Genomic DNA, 19063 nt, shown 5'->3' on the forward strand with positions numbered 1-19063 from the left:
ATAAATTTCCAGGGCTTTGCTCAATGGATAGAGAAAAGACTACTAATGGATTCCGGGAGTCAACATAGAAACAGCATGGCCTAGTGGATAGAGCACAGGCCCAGGAGTCCGAAGCGCCTGGGTTCTAATCCCAGCTCCATTACTTGTCTTATTCTGTGACCTTGGACAAGTCACTCAACTATTCTGTGCTTCGGTTACCTCATCTGTAAAATAGAGATTAAGACAGTGATCCCAGTGTATGTCAGGGACTATGTGCAACATGATTATCTTGTATCTACCCCAGCACTTAGTATAGTCCCTGGCACATAGTAAGTGCTTAACAGATACCATAAAAAAAACCAAACACTTGGGATTTCCATTTTCCCTTGCTGCATTTAGCATCTTCTTAGCCAGACCTCTGGGTAGCTTCTCAGCTTCTCAGAGGCATTCACTGAAGGTAGATCAGTCCTCTTCTGTACCTGAAAGCCAGGGATGGAATGAGAAAAAGCCTGAAATCATTGGCTAGGCTGCTGATGATCAGAGATCTGCTCACAGTCAGCACTCTTTCCAAGAGAAGACAGTGCTCTCCTGCTTTCAGAACATCTCCACCTGGATGTCTGCCCGCCACCTAAAACTCAACATGTCTAAGACTGAGCTCCTTATCTTCTCTCCCAAACCCTGTCCTCTCCCTGACTTTCCCATCACTGTGGATGGGACCACCATCCTTCCCGTCTCACAGGCCCGCAACCTTGGTGTCATCCTTGACTCTGCCCTCTCATTCACCCCACACATCCAATCTGTTACTAACATATGCCAGTCTCACCTTCACAATATTGCCAAGATCCGCCCTTTCCTCTCCATCCAAACTCCTATCGTGCTGGTACAAGCTCTCATAATATCTCCACTGGATTATTGTGTCAGCCTCCTCTCTGATCTCCCTTCCTCCTGTCTCTCCCCATTCCAGTCTATTCTTCATTCTGCTGCCCGGATCCTCTTGCTACAGAAATGCTCTGGGCATGTCACTCCCTTCCTCAAAAACCTCCAGTGGTTGCCTATCAACCTTCACATGAAACAAAAACTCCTCACTCTTGGCTTCAGAGCCCGCCACTCACCTCCTCACGGCCCCATTTGTGCCAGTCCCACTGTCGACCCTGGCCCATGTCCTACCGCTCACCTGGAATGCCCTCCCTCTCCACTTCTGCCAAAGTAACTCTCTTCCCCTCTTCAAAGCCCTACTGAGAGCTCACCTCCTCCAGGAGGCCTTCCCAGACTGAGCCCCTTTCCCTCTGCTCCTCCTCCCTTACCCATCCCCCCCATCCTGCCCTCTGCTCTTCCCCCTTCCCCTCCCCTCAGCACTGCACATATTTGTATATATTATTTATTACTCTATTTATTTTGTTAATAATGTGTATATATCTGTGATTCTATTTATTTTGATGATGTCTGCACCAGACTACTTGTTTTGTTTTGTTCTGTTTTGCTTTGCTGTCTGTCTCCTCCATTTAGACTGTGAGCCTATTATTGGGCAGGGATTGTCTCTATCTGTTGCCGAATTATACATTCCAGGCGCTTAGTACAGTGCTCTGCACATAGTAAGCACTCAATAAATACTATTGAATGAAACGTGCTGTGGGGTTGAAGGTTGGAGAGAATATCAAATGCCTAAACATCACAGTCCCAAGGGCATAGAAGATGCAAAGGGGAAAGGGAGCTGGAGAAAAGTGGGTTTAATAGGGGAAGGCCTCAGAGGAGATGTGATTTCAGCAATTCAGTTCATTCATTTAATTCATTCATTCAATTATATTTATTAAGTGCTTACTGAGTGCAGAGCACTGTACTAAGAGCTGGGCATGCCTGCCCACATTCCCTGCCCACATTCCCTGCAAGACATTCCCCGACCACAATGAGCTCACAGTCTAGAGGGGGAGACAGACATCAATACAAATAAATAAAATTACAGATATATACATAAATGCTGTGGGGATGGGGTTGGCAGGGAGCCAATGGAGTAAATCAGGGTGACTCAGAAGGGAGTGGAAGATGAGGAAAAGTGGGGCTTAGTCTGGGAAGGCCTCTTGGATATGTGTCTTCAATAAGGCTTTGAAGAAGAAGAGAGCAATTATCTGTCGGATTTGAGGAGAGAAGGTATTCAAGGCTAGAAGCAGGATGTGGGCCAGGGATCAGGGGCATGGCAAGTGAGATGGAGGCACTATGAGAAGGTTAGCATCACCAGAGGAGCAGAGTGTGCAGGCTGGGTTATAGGAGAGAAGCAAGATGAGATAGGAGGGGCCAAGGTGATGGAGTGCTTTGAAGCCAATGGTGAGGAGTTCTTGCTTGATATGGAAATGGATTGGTAACCAAGGGAGATTTTTGAGGAGAGGGGTGACATGTCCTAAACACTTCTATAGAAAGATGATCTGGACCGTGGAGTGAAGTCTGTACTGGAGAGGGGAGAGGCAGGAGGTTGGGAGGCCAGCAAGGAGGCTGATGCAGACATCCAGACAGGAGAGGAGGAGTGATTGTATTAACGTGGTAGCAGTTTGGATGGAGAGGAAAGGGCAGATTTTAGTGATGTGAAGGTGGAACCGACAGGATTTGTGGATGGGTTGAATATGTGGGTTGAATGAGAGAGAGGAGTCAAGGATAACGACAAGGTTACAAGCTTGTGAGACGGGAAGGATGGTGGTGCTGTCTATAGGGATGGGAATGTCAGGGAGAGGACAGGGTTTGGGTGGGAAGATAAGGAGTTCATTTTTGGATATGTTAAGCTTGAGGTGGTGGGAGGAAACCCAAGAAGAGATGTGTTGAAGGCAGGAGAAGATATGAGCCTGGAGAGAGGGAGAAAGAACAGGGGAGGAGATGTAGATTTGGCTATCCTCTGCATAGAGATGGTAGTTGAAACCTTGGGAGCAAATGAGTTCTCCGAGTGAGTGTAGATGGAGCATAAAGTGGACCCAGAACTGAACCTTCAATTCATTTCAATAGTATTTATTGAGTGCTTACTGTGTGCAAAGCACCGTACTAAGCACTTAGCAGGATTTTGAAGATGGGGAGAATGTTTTATGTCTACATCTTTATACTCTACTATTTCCCCTATGTCTTTCTCCCTCTATAGACAGTAAGTGAAAGAGCACATGCCTGAGAGTCAGAGGACCTGGGTTCTAATCCCAGCTCTGCCACTTGTCTGTTGTGTGACCTTGGGCAAGTCATTTAATTTCTCTGTGCCTCAATTTCCTCATCTGTAAAATGTGGATTAAATCCTACTTACTTAGATCACGAGCCCCACGTGGGACAGGGATTTTGTTCCACCTGAATATCCAGAACCTACCTCTGTGCTTAGTCCAGAGGTTGGTATATAATAAGTGCTTAATAGCTATTATCATTATTATTTTTATTACCAACTATTGTGTTGTCCTCTCCCAAGCAGTGAGTGCAGTACTCTGCACACAGTAAGCGTCTAATAAATACCTTGGATCGATTGAGTGCTGTGTGACAGAGTTCGCCGGGAGAAGTCCCAGGTCAGGTGGGTCGGGTCAAGCCCATCACCAAAACACGACCCAGATGTGGGAGAGGATTGAGGTGCGGTTTAAGGGCCCGGGCAAATGAGCGTTTCAAGTGCCCCCGCCCCTAATCCAGCCCGCCAATTCACATGATAGTTTCAATAATAATAATAATGATGGTATTTGTTAAGCACTTACTATGTGCCAAGCACTGTTCTAAGCACTGGAGTAGATACAAGGTAATGAGGTTGTCCCACATGGGGGTCAGAGTCGTAATCCCCATTTTACAGATGAGGGACTGAGGCCCAGAGAAGTGAAGTGACCTGCCTAAAGTCACACAGCTGACAAGTGGCGGAGCCGGGATTAGAACTCACCACCTTTGACTCCCAAGCCCCTGCTCTTTCCAGTCAGCCACGCTGCTTCTCCAAGACTTTCCGCCCAAGATAATAGCAATAATATCCCAGCTCTGCCACTTGTCAGCTGTGTGACTGTGGGCAAGTCACTTCACTTCTCTGGGCCTCAGGGACCTCCTCTGTAAAGTGGGGATGAGGGCTGTGAGCCCCATGTGGGACATGATTACCCTGTATTTACCCCAGCGCTTAGAACAGCGCTCGGCACATAGTAAGCGCTTAACAAATACCAACATTATTAATCTGTTATCTGTTCTAAGCGCTGGGGGAGATAGAAGCTAATCAGGTTGCTCACGGTCCGTGCCCCACAGGGGAGCGACCGCCTCAATCCGCATTTTCACCGATGAGGGGGCCGAGGTCCGGAGGGGCGAAGTGACTTGGCCAAGGTCATCGGCAGACAACCGATTTCTCGGGGGGGGCCCCCGGCTGCGGGGCTGTTTCCTGGCCCCCCCGGCCCGGCCCCGCCCGGCGGGTCGGAGGCCGCGCTGGTGGCCCATTGTGACGCCCCGCCTCTCCCTCCCCGGTTGCCAGGCAGGGGACGGCAAACAAGAGGCTGCCGTGCCCCCGTGCCCCTGTGCCCTCTGTGCCCCTGTGCCCCGTCGGCCCACTGCCACCTGCCTCCCTCCGGGCCCCGGCCGGGCGCCACGTGCCGCCCCGCTCCCCGGCTCCACCCCACTCCTCACCCTCGACCCCGGCGCTGAGCCTCAGGTAATGTTAATAATAATAATAATAATTAATAATGACAGTATCTGTTAAGCGCTTACTATGTGCCGAGCACTGCTGTGAGCGCAGAGGTAGATGCAGGGTAATCAGATTGTCCCACGTGGGGCTCACATTTTTGAATCCTCATTTTTCCAGATGAGGTCACTGAGGCCCCAGAAAAGTGAAGTGACTGGCCAAAGGTCACACGGCTGACCAGTGGCGGAGGCGGGATTAGAAGCCACGACCTCTGACTCCTGAGCCTGGGTTCTCGCCACTAACCCATGCTGTTTCTTTAAGCAGCCGAGGCCGGGTCCGGGGAGGGGGGCAGCAGGGGCACACCGGGCCGGGGGGAGGGGCGAGGGGTGGGGAGACCCGGGGAGAGAGGGGCACAGCGGGAGGAGGCTGGGGGGAGAGCAGGGGGAGAGCAGGGCAGAGCAGGGGAAAGCAGGGACACAGAGGGAGGAGACGGGGTGGGGGAAGCAGGGGGGACTGGGGTGGGGGGCAAAAGAGGAGACCGGGTAGAGCCAGAGGAGATGGGGGGAAAGCAAGGGGAGACCAGGAGAGAGAGGGAGCAGATGTGGGAGAAAAGCAGGGGGAGACTGGGGCGGTGGTGCGGGGGAGAGGGAGGAGACTGGGGGAAAGCAGGGAGAGAGCAGAGGGAGGCTGGGTGTCAGCAGGAGGAATCGGGGAGAAAGCAGAGAAAGAGCAGGGGGAGATTGGGGGAATGCAGGGGGAGAGCAGAGGGAGAGCAGGGAGAGAGCAGGAGGAGACTAGGGGAGAGTAGAGGGAGACTGGGGGAGAGGGAGGAAGCGGGGAGCAGGGAGAGCAGGGTGTAGGGAGAGGGAGGCAGGGGGAGAGCAGGGGAGAGAAGTCGGGGAGGCAGAGGTGCTGAGAAAATGAGAGGCTCCAAAATTGGGTGTGTGGGAGAGGAGAATCGGGGGGTTGGATGGTCTGTGCTGGCTCACTGGGAAGAGTCAGACAGAGAGGGGAGTCAGGGGTGGGGGATAATCTGTGCTGGGTCACTGGGGAAAGTCAGGGATGGAAAGAGGAGGGAGAGTTCGGGGGGTTGGGTGGTCCATGTTGAGTCACTGGAGAGAATTAGGGACAGTCGGGTGTCAGGGTTGCTGGATGGTCCGTTCTGCATCTTTGGAGAGAGTTGGGGTTGGAGGGAGAGATTCAGGGATGAAGAGGAATGAATCAGGGGCTTTAAATGGTCCATCTTTAACCAAGGCAATTGGGTCTCTAGAAAATCAACTAGGACATGATTCTTTTCAGCAACCTGGTGTTCTGTTGTAGACAGACTCCTAGGCTGGGTGGAGATTGTGTTGGGTGGATGCTAGGCTTGGAGGACACTAGGCTGGAACTGATTTAAGTGGGGCAGGGAGTATCACTGAGGGCCTTACAGTGGGGATGTGGACCCTTCCTGGGCATTTGGCCAGGCTGGGTAGCAGCAGCCCGAGAACACTCTGCCTCATTTTCCCCTTCTGCGGCCCCTGCCACCCCTCGCTTCCTGACTTGAGGGTGGAGGAATTCCCTCCACGGGGTGGTGGGAGTGGTGCTGAGGCCATGGCAGAGTAGGCAGGCGACAGAATGGAAGCAGCACCCGGAAGCCTGGTGCTATCGGAACTAATAATAATAATAATTATGGTATTTGTTAAGCACTTTGTGCCAGGCACTGTCCTAAGCGCTGGAGTGTATACAAGCAAATCGGGTTGGACACAGTCCCTGTTCCACATGGGCCTCACAGTCTCGATCCTCATTTTAGAGATGAGATAACTGAGGGCCAGAAAAGTGAAGTGACTTGCCCAAGGTCATACAGCAGACAAGTGGGGGAGCAGGGGTTAGAACCCATGACCTCTGACTCCCAAGCCTGGGCTCTAGCCACTACATCACAGTGGAGTGCGGGGAGTCCACTTGGGCTCGGCACCTGTGGTGTCAAATGATCAGGGTGTGGCACCCAACACCCGAGAGCCAAAACCTGTCTGTGCCAGGACTGTGGGACTCTAGTCGGTGCCACCCAGGCTTCCAGCTGCCTTCCAGTCCCTCCAGGTCTCCAGTGGAGCCAGCACCCCAAGCCCCTGAAAGTGCAGCACCATGAGAGCCGCCTCTGGGGGTGGGGCGGTTGGGGGCAGAATGGTGATCCCGGCCTCTTTCTGTGCCCCTCCAGGTGGGCGGAACCATGCCTCAGACAGACAAGCATATCAGCATCCCACCGGAGCTGCCCGAGCTGCTGAAGCAGTTCACCAAGGCAGCCATCCGGACCCAGCCCGCCGACCTCATCCAATGGGCAGCCGAGTAAGTGGACGCACCCCTCATTGGTCTGCCCACCCGCCCGCCCCTGCTGCCCTTCCCCCACCCCCCCACCAGCTGCCAGGCTCCCCCAGCCCATGCCCTCCTCTTATTACCGTCCAACCACCCCTCCCTTACATTGTCGTCGCCCCCCCAGCCCAGAACTCCTTTCTCCCTGAAATCTGCCCGGCTTCCACCCTCCCCACTTTCAAATCTCTCCTAACATCCCACCCCTTCCAACAAGCCCAGATCATCTCTACCTCCTACTCACCTCTGGCTCTCCTATTACAGTTCGGGGGTCATAGTATTCTTTTGATCATATTTATTGAGTGCTTAACTGTGGGCAAAGCACTGTACTAAGCATTTGGAAGAGTACAATATAACAATAAATGGACACATCTCCTGCCCACAGTGACCTTACAGTCTAGAATTATTTTTTAAGTGCTTATTATGTGCAAAGCACTGTACTAAGTACTGAAAAAATACCCGTCAGCACTGCGTGTGGACGGATGGATGACTGAGCACTGGGTTTTTTTATGGTGTTTCTTAAGTGCTTACTATGTGCCAGGCATGGTACTAAGCACTGCGGTACATACAAGCTAATCAGGTTAGACAGAGTCCCTCTCCCACAAAAGGGCTCACAGTTAATCCCCATTTTACAGATGAGGTAACTGAGGCACAGAGAGAGGAAGTAATTTGCCCAAGGTCACATAGGAGACAAGTGGCGGAGCTGGAATTAGAACCCAGGTCCTTCTGCTTTTAGGCCCATGCTCTATTCATTCAATCGTATTTATTGAGCGCTTACTGTGTGCAGAGCACTGTACTAAGTGCTTGGAAAGTGCAGTTCAGCAATGAAGAGAGACAATCCCTGCCCACATCGGGTTTAGGATCTAGAAGAATAAATGTATAGTTTCAGGAGTGGCCCATTCACAGGAATGAATTTTTCATACCTGATGTAGTGGTTTTATATCATTTCATCACATTAGAAAATGGATGGAATAAGGAGAATTGTCAAATCCAACTGAAGTAAATAGTTCTATTTCTTTCAATGTCCAGACTTGAAGATTATTTTAACTGGAAGAAATTAAGTTCGCGCTTGAGGAACCAAAGCAGATTGACTTGAAATAGAACACTTGACACTAATGTTAAAGACAGGCTGCAGATGAATTACCTCCCTTTCAGGAGAAGCTCATTAATCATAGCTCTAGATGTCGTCTCTCCTTCTTTCTATTGGGCCAGGACCATGAATAGCCTATTTGGATTTGTGATTAAATGTCATCTCTGTGCTAGGTAGCACCATTCCTGAAGTGCCTTGGCATGAAAGAAATTCATTCCTCCCAATTTCTCTCTAGGAAGTACAAAAGAAGAAGGCAAAGGGGCAGGTTACAAAGAAAGGGAGTAAAAGACAGTCATGTGTACTTTACTGGAATATCTCTAAAGAATTATTTGGAATCAGATAAACAGAACAACATATTACATGACAGAATCACCAGTGACATATACCAGCTGCTAGGCCAAGTCGCTTCTCAGTGATCTATTATGATATTTGTAAAGTGCTTATTATATGCTAGGCACTGTACTAAGCGCTGCAGTAGAAACACGATCATCAGGTTGGAAACAGTCCTTGTCTCACATGCGGCTCCCAGCTTTACTTCTGTTCTGATTTTCCAGCTGCTGAATATTTCTGTGTCTCCTCTCCACCCGCATTAGAGTGGAAGCTTCTTATGGGCAGGGTACATGCCTGGGCTTCTGCAGTGCTTTCCCCAATGCTGAGCACACTGCACTCGATCAGCACTAGGGAAATAGTGTCACAGCTGTACTATTGAGGGGCAGGTGGGGTGGGGCAGATATGGGTAGGGTTAGTGAGGGGAGTGTGCTGAGGGACAAAAGAATGAAGAAGCAACATGGCCCCAGCACTAGTGGAGGTGCTGAAGGGGAAGCAGGGGGCAGGATTAGGGTGAGGAGGTGAGAGGTTACTTAGAGAAGACTTCCTGGAGGAGTTGTGATTTCAGGAGGGCTTTGAAGATGGGCAGAGAGGACAGGAAAGGAGAGGGGTGAGCAAGGGGAGAGTATGAGCAAGAGGCCACAGGTGAGAGAGCCAGGCATCTGGGTGGTAGGTGTGGGAGAAGTGACCCCTTGCACCCCATGTCCTCCAGCTACTTTGGCGCGATGTCCCGAGGGGAGATTCCCCCAGTGCGGGAACGGTCGGAGCGGATCCAGCTCTCCAACTGGGCCGAGCTCACCCCTGAGCTGCTTAAGATTCTGCACTCACGGGTAAGGGGGTCCGTGAGCATGGGGGCCGGGGGTGGGGGCCGGGGACGACTCTTGGGGGTCCTGATCTGACTGCAGCTCACCCCATCCAGGTTGGTCCAAGAAAGAGCCAACCGGGGCAGTGGTGGGAGTGGGCTTCAGGGGCTCTGCTGGGCTGGATGGGCCCAACTTGGGGCGGGGCGAGCCTCTGACCATTGGGGAGAAAATCAGCATTTAAGAAGGATGACTTCTTAAATCCACGCCCATATAGGTGTAACATGCCCCACAGAAGCTGTTCACCACAGTCCCTCATAGATAAAGCATGCCACATGGATGCTGTACAGCATGGTTGGCCCGGACATACAGGGGTGTAACATGCCACACAGGTACCGTTTGGTGCAGACCCCCATGGATATAACATGCCACACAGATGCTGTTCAGTGCAGACCCTCATGGGTGTACCATGAAGCGTGTCACCTGGATGCTGTACAGCATAGTCAGCCCAGACACACAAAGGGGGAACATGCGATACAAATACAAATGTACTATTGAGGGGCAGGTGGGGTGGGGCAGATATGGGTAGGGTTAGTGAGGGGAGTGTGCTGAGGGACAAAAGAATGAAGAAGCAACATGGCCCCACACCCCGGTGAACATGCCCCTGGGCTGCTCTGCAGCACAGTCGGTCCAGACACACACAGGTGTGACATGCCACACGGATTCCCTGTAGCCTTTTGTACATTATCAAAACCATAAAAACCCTCCTCCTCTATGGAGCATTCCCAGATTCAGGGCCCATGGTGGGGCTAGGCCTGAGGCTGGTCCATTGGTAGCCTGGGGCCAGGCCTAAGGTTGCTCCGGTTGGGGACTGGGCCTGATTCTGGTCCCATGGGAGTGAGTAACTATATTTGGTGAGGCCAGTGGAAGTCACTGAGACAGGAGGGGCCACTGCGGGTCGGGCTCCCCGGCTGGGCGGGTGGTGTCGGGGTGGCGGAGGTGCCCGCGGGGTCCATCGGGCGGCTGTGCCCGCAGGTGGGCGGACGGCTGATCATCCACGCGGACGAGCTGGCGCAGATGTGGAAAGTGCTGAACCTCCCGACTGACTTGTTCCACAGCGTCATGAACGTGGGCCGCTTCACTGAGGAAATCGAGTGGCTCAAGTTCTTGGCCCTGGCCTGCAGCTCGCTTGGTGTGGTAGGTGCGGGGCTGGGTGGGGGTGGAGGGTGGGGGCGGAATGCTGCCGTTTGGGGCCTGGGGGTGGTCAGTCAGCGGGTGTGCGGGGCTTGGTGTATGGGGTTTGGTCCGCCACCCACTCAGAGTGCCGGCTGCCCCAGATGCTCAGAGCCCAAACAGCCCCTTCTCAGTTGATCAATCCATGGTATTTATTGAGTGCTTACTGTGTGCAGAGCACTTTACTAAGTGACTGAGAGAGCACAATAGAACAGAATTGGTAGACACATTCCCTGCCCACAAAGAGAAACAGCATGGCTTAGTGGAAAAAGCCTGGTCATGGGAGTCAGAGGACCTGGATTCTCATACCAGCTCTGCCAATTACTTCCTGTGTGACCTTGGGCAAGAAACTTAACTTCTCTATGTCTCAGTTTTCTTAATGGTAGAATGAGGATTAAATCCTTCTCCCTCCTACTTAGATAGGGAGTCCCATGAGGTTCAGGGACTGTGTCCAACCTGATCAGCTTGTATTTATCTCAGCATATTTATCTCAGCACTTACTATAGTACCTGGCACATAGTAAGTGCTTTACAAATACAATAAAAAAAGTAGAGTTAGTATACCTAATCCCTGTCTTCAAAGATCTTATAGCCTACTGTGTTCAGAGCATTATACTAAGCATCTGGGAGAGTGTGATAAAGTTAGTAGACACAATCCCTGCCTTCAAGGAGTTTATGGTCTACTGTGTGCAGAGCACTGTTCTAAGAGGTTGGGACAGTACAACAGAGAGTAAGTAGACATAATCCCTGCCTTCAATGATCTTACAGCCTACTTGTGAAAGTGCAGTAAATTTGTAGCTGTGATCCCTACCCTCAAGGACCTTACTGCCTACTCTGTGTCGAGCACTGTGCTAAAGGGTTGGGAGAGTTCTGTGTTAGTAAACACGAGGACTTTTCAGTCTAGCAGGGGAGATACAAAATAACTTTCAGATAGAATAGAAGGGAAAATGGACATATGGATGACTAGAGGCTTAACGAGTAATCAGTGGATCAATGAGTTAAGTAGATCGTGTAAGTCGATATGTACAGGAGTGTTTCAAGTGGGAGGGAGGGTACCAGTGTGGGTTGGGTGCAGAAGAGTGGAGGGGATAGGAGGGGGATATGACCCAGAAGTCATAGATACATAGATAGTCATAATAGATACAAGGTAACCAGTTTGTCCCAAGTGGGACTCACATGAGAAGCAGCGTGGCTCAGTGGAAAGAGCACGGGCTTTGGAGTCAGAGGTCATGGGTTCAAATCCCGGCTCTACCACTTGTCAGCTGTGTGACTTTGGGCAAGTCACTTAACTTCTCGGTGCCTCAGTTACCTCATCTGTAAAATGGGGATTAAGACTGTGAGCCCCACGTGGGACAACCTGATTCCCCTGTGTTTACCCCATCGCTTAGAACATTGCTCAGCACATAGTAAGCGCTTAACAAATACAAACATGAGTCTTCATTTTCCAGATGAGGGAACTGAGGCACAGAGAAGTTAAGTGACTTGCCTAAGATCACAGAGCAGATAAGAGGAGGGACTGGGATTAGAACCCATGACCTCTGACTTCCAAGCCCATGCTCTTTCCACTAAGCCATGCTGCTTAGTGCATAGAGCGTTAGAGCCACACTGCGTAAGCCATGCTACACCATACTGAAATAGCAGGGGCCACAGAGTCAGAGGACCTGGGTTCTAACCTGGGCTTGGCCATTTGTCTGCTGGGTGAAGTGTCACTTTGCTTCCTCTGTGCCTTAGTTTCCTCAACTGCATAATAGAGATTGAATACCTGCTCTCCCTCCTACTGTGAGCTCCATATGGGACAGGGACTGTATCCCAACTGACTAACTTGTATCTACCCCAGAGCTTAGAACAGTACCTGGGACATAATAAGCATTTAACAAATATTATTCAAAAAACATAAAAAAAATACCTCTTCTCCTTCTACTTAGACTGTGAGCTTCCCATGTGGGACCTGATTAGCTTGTATCTACCCCAGATCTTAGTAGAGCACCAGAAATACAGTAAGCATTTAACAAATACCACAAGGAGGGAAAAGTTGACCATTCCTCCTCTGACTTCATTTACTCCTGGCACAACCCTGCCAGCTCTCTGGAGGAGGAGAGGCTCTGAGGGGTTTTTGGAAAGGGCTGGGTGCCTCCTGGACCCAGAATTGCTGTGACTGAATAAGGTTCTGATGAGTTAAGTGCAAATGGATTAGAAACAGATGGAGGAAATTTCCCCTGAAATTTTCCGGGATTAAAAAAAACCTAGGAAAAGGCATTTTGGCAAGTTTCACCGTGGAAGCTGCCCAGACTGAAAGTCGGGATGAATTTTCGCTGATGGGCCTCCGGCCCTGTCTCTCCCCAGACTCCATTTCCACCCTGTCCCCTCTTCTCCCCTTGAGAGACTTTGTTCGTCCTTGTCTTCTTGTTGAAATGACCCCAGGCCCCTCAGGGTAGGGAAGAGGAGGGTAGAAGAGAGAGTCAGTTGGAAATGTCAGTGGCTGGGCAGATCAGAGCTGAATATTGGTGCCAGAGAAGCAATGGGGCCTACTGGAAGGAGCCCGGGCCTGGGAGTCACAGGCACCTGGGTTATAATCCTTTCTCTGCCACATGTCTGCTGGTGTGACCATGGGTAAGTCACTTCACTTCTCTGGGAGTTACCTCATAATAATAATAATAATGTTGGTATTTGTTAAGCGCTTACTATGTGCCGAGCACTGTTCTAAGCGCTGGGGTAGTCACAGGGGAATCAGGTTGTCCCACGTGGGGCTCACAGTCTTAATCCCCATTTTACAGATGAGGTAACTGAGGCACAGAGAAGTTAAGTGACTTGCCCAAAGTCACACAGCTGACAAGTGGTAGAGCCGGGGTTCGAACCCATGACCTCTGACTCCAAAGCCCGTCCTCTTTCCAGTGAGCCATGATGCGGAGCTGGGATTAGAACCCACAACCTCTGACTCCCAAGCCCGGGTTCTTTCCACTAAGCCACACTGTTTCTCTAGTAAGTGCTTAACAAATACAACTAATACCACTACATAACCACCACTTACTGCTCTGTGCCTCAGTTCCCTCATCTGCAAAATGGGGATTCAGTCTCTATTCTCCCTCCTACTTAGACTGGGGAGTCCCATGTGGGACCTGATTAGTTTATACCTTCCCCAGTCCTCAGTACAGTGTTTGGCATTTAGCAAGCATTAAACAAATTCATTCACTCATCCATTCATTCAAATAGTATTTATTGAGAGCTTTACTGTGTGCTCTGCAGAGCACTGTACTAAGCACTTGGAAAGTACAATTCAGCAATAGAGACAATCCCTACCCACAACGGGCTTACAGTCTAGGAGGGAGCAGACAGACCAAAACTAATATTATTATCATTATTATTACTCTTATTAGCTAGTGAGCCTGGTGGGGAACAGGGATCTTGTCCAATCTGACTGTGTCCAATCTGATTAACTTGTATCTACCCCAGCACTTAGAACAGTGCTTGGCACATAGTAAGCACTTAACAAGTACCATAATTATTATGAACGAGAAACTCAGCCCTCAGCATAGTGCTGGGCGCAGAGTAAATGCTCCATCCATACCACTATCATTAGGTGGAATGAAGGTGGGGCTGGAGGGGGGATAAGGGGTAAGGGGGAGGTCTCACCTCCACGATGTGAGTGGCACCATCTTGTCTGAGTCACCCCCACCTTCCTGGGGGCGACTGTGAGTTTGGGATACAGGCAGCTGGTGCAGACCGGTGGAGCTGATGCCAACCTGGAGGGGCTCGTGCATCCTACAGCCTTGTGGCAGACAGGATCAAATCAGGGGACTCGGAGACAGTGTGGGGGGAAGCGGGCATCCTGCCCTTCTAATTATATTGAATTTATGCCAGCGTGGGTGCCGAGTGCTGGGCTGAACTCTGGGGCAGATACAAGGTAAGCTCATTATAGGCATGGGACGTTTCTGCTAATTTTGTTATATTGTACTTTCCCAACCACTCAGTATGGTGCTCAGCACATAGTAAGCGCTCAATAAATACCATTGATTGATTGTTTGATTGGGGCTCACAGGCTGGGGGGAAGGAGAGCCTGCACACTTTGCTCCTCTAATGCTGACCTTTTCACTGCACCTCGATCTTTTCTATCTCACTGCCGACCCCTCATCCACATCCTGCCCCTGGCCTGGTACACCTCCCTCTTCATATTATAATAATAAGATGGCAGACAGAAGATCACTCTCCCCACCTTAAAAGCCATATTAAAAGCACTTCTCCTCTGAGAGGACTTCCCTGACTAAGCCCTCTTTTCCTCTTCTCCTTCTCCCTTCTGTATCATCTTTGCACTTGGATTTGCACTTGGATTTGCTTCCTCAGCCCCACAGCACTTATGTACATGTCTGTATTTATTTATATTAATATCTATCTTCCCCTCTAGACTGTAAGCGCATTGTTGGCAGGGAACGTGTTTACGAACTCTGTTACATCGTCCTCTCCCCAGTAGTTAGTACAGTGCTTTGTATACAGTAAGCACTCAAATTATAATTGGTTGACTGATTTAAGGAAAGTAGGGATCAATCAATGGTATTGGTGTACTTACTGTGTTCAGAACACTATACTAAGCCTTTCTTTATGGTATTTGTTAAGCGCTTACTATGTGCCAGAAACTGCACTAAGCACTGGGGTAGATACAACCAAGTCAGGTTGGACACAGTCCATATCCCACATAGGGCTCACATTCTTAACCCCCATTTTACAGATGAGGTAACTGGGGCACAAAGAAGTGAAATGACTTGTCCAAGGTCACACCACAGTCAAGTGTTCTCTAGTGGAAAGAGCACAGGCCAGAGAGTAAGAAGGCCCTGGGTTCTAATCCCTCCTGTGCCACATATATGCTCACAGAGGGAGGGTCCTTAGTGAAAAGATGTAGGCTGAACGTTTTGGTAGAAAAATGATGCAGGCAGCAGAGTGAAGTATGGACTGGAGTGGGGAGAGGCAGGAGACAGGGAGGTCAGCGAGGAGACTGATAAGGTAATCAAGGCAGGGTAGGATAAATGCTAGGATTATCGTGGTAGCAGTCTGGATGGAGAGGAAGGAGCAGATTCTAAAGATGTTGTGAAGGAAAAACCATAAGGATTTGGTAACATGACAGGCTGAATATGCATGGCAGGGAAGGGCCCTTCAAGATTGTAAACTCCTTGAGGGTAGGGGCTGTGTCTTCTAACTCTATTTCATTTCATTAACCTCTCCCAATCACCTAGTTCAGTCTTCTGCTCACAGTAAATGCTCAATAAATACCATTGACTGATGATTGAATGGGAGAGATGTCAAGGATAATGCCAAAAGTTATAAGCTTGTGGGATGGGGAGGATGGTGGTGATGGGAAAATTGAGGAGAAGACGGGGTTTGGGTGGGAAGATGAGGAGTTCTGTGTTGGACATGGTAAGTTTGAGATGTTGGTGGGATATTCTTCGAGTATAGATGTCCTGAAGGAGCGTGAGCTTATGATAGAGCAAGGCCCCGGCAGTCAGAAGGACTTAGGTTCTAATCCCAGCTCCACTACCTATCTGCTATATGACCTTGAGGAAGTTAACTTCACTTCTCTGTGCTCAATCACCTCATCTGTAAAATGGGAATTAAGACTGTGAGCCCCATCTGGGACAGGGACTGTGTCAAACCCAATTAGCTTGTACCTACCTTAGTGCTTAGTACAGTGCCTGCCACATAGTAAGTGCTTAACAAATACCATAAAATAAAGAGGAAATGGTCAAGGAGTGAAGAATAGGCACGGGGTAAGAAAGGGTGTGAGGTGGGCAAGGCACAGGACAGGGCACAAGGTGAAATGTGGGGTGAGGAAGGGTACAGGGCGGGAGAAACGGGTCCTCCCAGGCTGCTATGGGACCCCCGGACCTGGGATGGCAAGCCAGGCCTTTCCGTCTGTCCGCTCATCGGCTGCTGACGGCTTCGCTGTGGCTTTGCCTCCCCATCCTCCACCCTCCAGACCATCGCAAAGACCCTGAAGATCGTGTGCGAGGTCCTCTCATCTGAGCACGACAGCGGTCCGCCCCGCATCCCATTCAGCACATTCCAGTTCCTGTACACGTACATCGCCGAAGTGGACGGGGAGATCTCGGCTTCCCACGTCAGCCGCATGCTCAACTACATCGAGCAGGAGGTGTAAGCGGACACAGGGCAAGGCGAGGCCCCACCAGGGTGGCCTGGGGGGAACCGGCCCGGGACCCCTGGCGGGAGGCCCAGAGGGCGGTGGGCGGGGGTGGGCACGGGGCATGGCGGGTGCGAGGAAGAAAGGTGTTGGTTCGGAGAAGCTGAGAGCTCCCTCAGCGTTGGTGTTGTCCCTACAGGATTGGCCCAGACGGGCTCATCAAAGTGAACGACTTTACTCAGAATCCAAGGGTCCGGCTGGAATAGAGGGCCTGGCCCCGGCCCCCACCCCTCTGCAGCGTTGTGGAAGAGAAGGAGGGTGGACGAGCCGGGGCGACCGCGCTTCTTAGCGGCTGATCGGGACCCTGCCCTGACTGCCATTCCTGGGGGAGCCTGCACACCCCAATAAACAGTTAAGGCAGACAGAGCTCTAAGCTGAGTCCTGCTGACACGTTCATGGCCCCAGGCTCCCCTCCCTGGCCCGTGCTCCCGGGGCTGGGTGGAAAAGGCCTCTCAATGAGGCCATTTTTTTAATGGTATTTATCATTTACTATGTATCAAGCACTTCTAAGCATTGGGGTAAATACAAGTCAGTAGGATCAGACACAGTCCCTATCCCACATGGGGATCACAGTCTAAGAGGGAGAGAGAACAGGTCTTGATCCCTCACTTTAAAGTTGAGGAAACTGAGGGACAGAGAAGTGAAGTGACCTGCCCAAGGTCACACAGTGGGCAAGTGATGGAGCCGGGATTAGAACCCACGTGGTCTGACTCCCAGGCCCGGGATCTTCACACTAGGCTGCGCTGCTTCTTAACTTGGCCTAGTGGAGGAAGAAGGTCCAATGGTGACCCCAGCCAATCCTGCCCCATCCGATACTGCCCGGGCCCAACACCATCCTCTCATGCAGACACTACCCTGCCTGACACCCCACCCCCCCGGCCCCAACCCTGTGCCATAGTAGCAGCCTGGCACAAGTACGAGGGCTGGCGTATGGCGTGGGCAGCGCTTACTTATTTCTGGTCTTCTGGTTCTGGTCATCCATGTGCTGGTGGTCGTGGCGGCCTACGGAGGAGGCTGGTCACCCATCCTTGAGAGCTACCTCTTCACTTACTGGTGTGAATGCTGGGACTCAACTCAGCCAACTGCCCCCTTCCCTGAGGGACGACCCCCAACTCCTGCCTCCAGGTAAAACCAAGGCCTCCAGCCAGGTGCTTGGTTGGCCATGGGGTTGTGAAGAGTGGTTTCCCTGGACCACCATACTCATAGTGATGAACCGACCATCCAACACTCCAAACTCTCCATCCTTGACTCTCCCCAGTGATCCAGCATGGGCCATCCAACACCCTTGATTCTCCCCTTTCCCTTGGCCCAGCACAAATCATCCAACGCTCCTGACTCTCCCGTCTCCATTCCTGGCTATCCCGCATGCAAATATTTGGCTGTGCGCAACAGGTAATTCCCTCCCCACCTGGACTGATACTGAGTTACTGACAATGGATGAATCTTGGAGGAAGCTCCCTCTGCCCTCCAGGTCAGAAATCCAGGATTAGAAGACCAGCCCTAAAATGGGCAGAGGGTACCACTCAGAAATGGATGGTGCAAATGTGGATCAGACATGCATCTCATTTGAAAGAATCGCGGTGCAAGTGTGGATCAGACATGCATCTCATTTGAAAGAATAGTGGTCCATGGTTCCTTGATGAGTTTTTTTTTAATGGCATTTTTTAAGCATTTACTATGTGCCAGGCACTGTTCTAAGTGCTGGGGTGAATACAAGATTGGTTGGACACAGTCTAGGTCCCACAGGGGGCTCAGAGTCTTAATCCCCATTTTACAGATGAGGTAACAGAGGCAAAGAGATGTTAAGTGTTTGCCCCGGGCTTTTTCCACTAGGCCACTCTGCTTCTCGTTGACCTCACTGAACTCATACCACCCCTGTAAACTCCCTGAGGGCTGGGATCATGTCTACTGACTCAATTGTCCTCTCCCCAGTGCTCAGAACAGTGCTCTGCTCACAGCGGACTGTAAGCTCCTTGAAGGCAGGGACTGTGTCCACTAACTGTATTGTCCCCACCCAAGCCCTCCTCAGAGTGTTTTGAATACATTAAGTTGAGAGAAGCAGCTTGGCTCAGTGGAAAGAGCCCGGGCTTGGGAATCAGAGGTCATGGGTTTGAATCCCTGCTCTGCCATTTGTCAGCTGTGTGACTGTGGGCAAGTCACTTCACTTCTCTGGGCCTCAGTTACCTCATCTGTAAAATGGGGGTTAAGATTGTGAGCCTCACCTGGGACAACCTGATTACCCTGTATCTACCCCAGCACTTAGAACAGTGCTCTGCCCATAGTAAGCGCTTAACAAATGCCAACATTATTATTATTATTACCTGATAAATACCATAGATTGATGGATTGATTTTTTTTAATGGTATTTGTTAAGCACTTAGTATATATGCCAGACACTATTCTAAATTCTGGGGTAGATGCAAGATAATCAGGTTGGACACAGTCTATGTCCCACATGGGGCTCATAGTCTTAATCTCCATCGTACAGATGAGGGAGCTGAGGCCCAGAGAAGTGAAGTGACT

The 19063-nt window shown here is 50.7% G+C and overlaps 1 protein-coding gene and 1 long non-coding RNA gene across 2 annotated transcripts; one reads left to right on the top strand and one right to left on the bottom strand.

The window, feature by feature from the left end:
• Positions 1-352: 352 nt before the first annotated feature.
• LOC120638683 lies at positions 353-4295 on the bottom strand. Its single transcript, XR_005660541.1, has 2 exons — positions 4185-4295; positions 353-458 (listed from the first exon to the last, which is right to left on the bottom strand). It is a non-coding gene; the product is annotated as an uncharacterized LOC120638683 (long non-coding RNA).
• Positions 4296-4451: 156 nt separating this feature from the next.
• LOC100073747 (ropporin-1) lies at positions 4452-16913 on the top strand. Its single transcript, XM_029068477.2, has 6 exons — positions 4452-4597; positions 6759-6886; positions 9037-9154; positions 10160-10321; positions 16319-16494; positions 16680-16913. Exons 2-6 carry the CDS (start codon positions 6771-6773, stop codon positions 16744-16746), a joined length of 639 nt encoding a protein of 212 aa, XP_028924310.1. The 5' UTR covers positions 4452-4597; positions 6759-6770; the 3' UTR covers positions 16747-16913.
• The last annotated feature ends 2150 nt before the right edge of the window (positions 16914-19063 follow it).

The sequence above is a fragment of the Ornithorhynchus anatinus genome, chromosome 1, assembly GCF_004115215.2.
Source record: "Ornithorhynchus anatinus isolate Pmale09 chromosome 1, mOrnAna1.pri.v4, whole genome shotgun sequence".
In the NCBI taxonomy this organism is placed as follows: Eukaryota; Metazoa; Chordata; class Mammalia; order Monotremata; family Ornithorhynchidae; genus Ornithorhynchus; species Ornithorhynchus anatinus.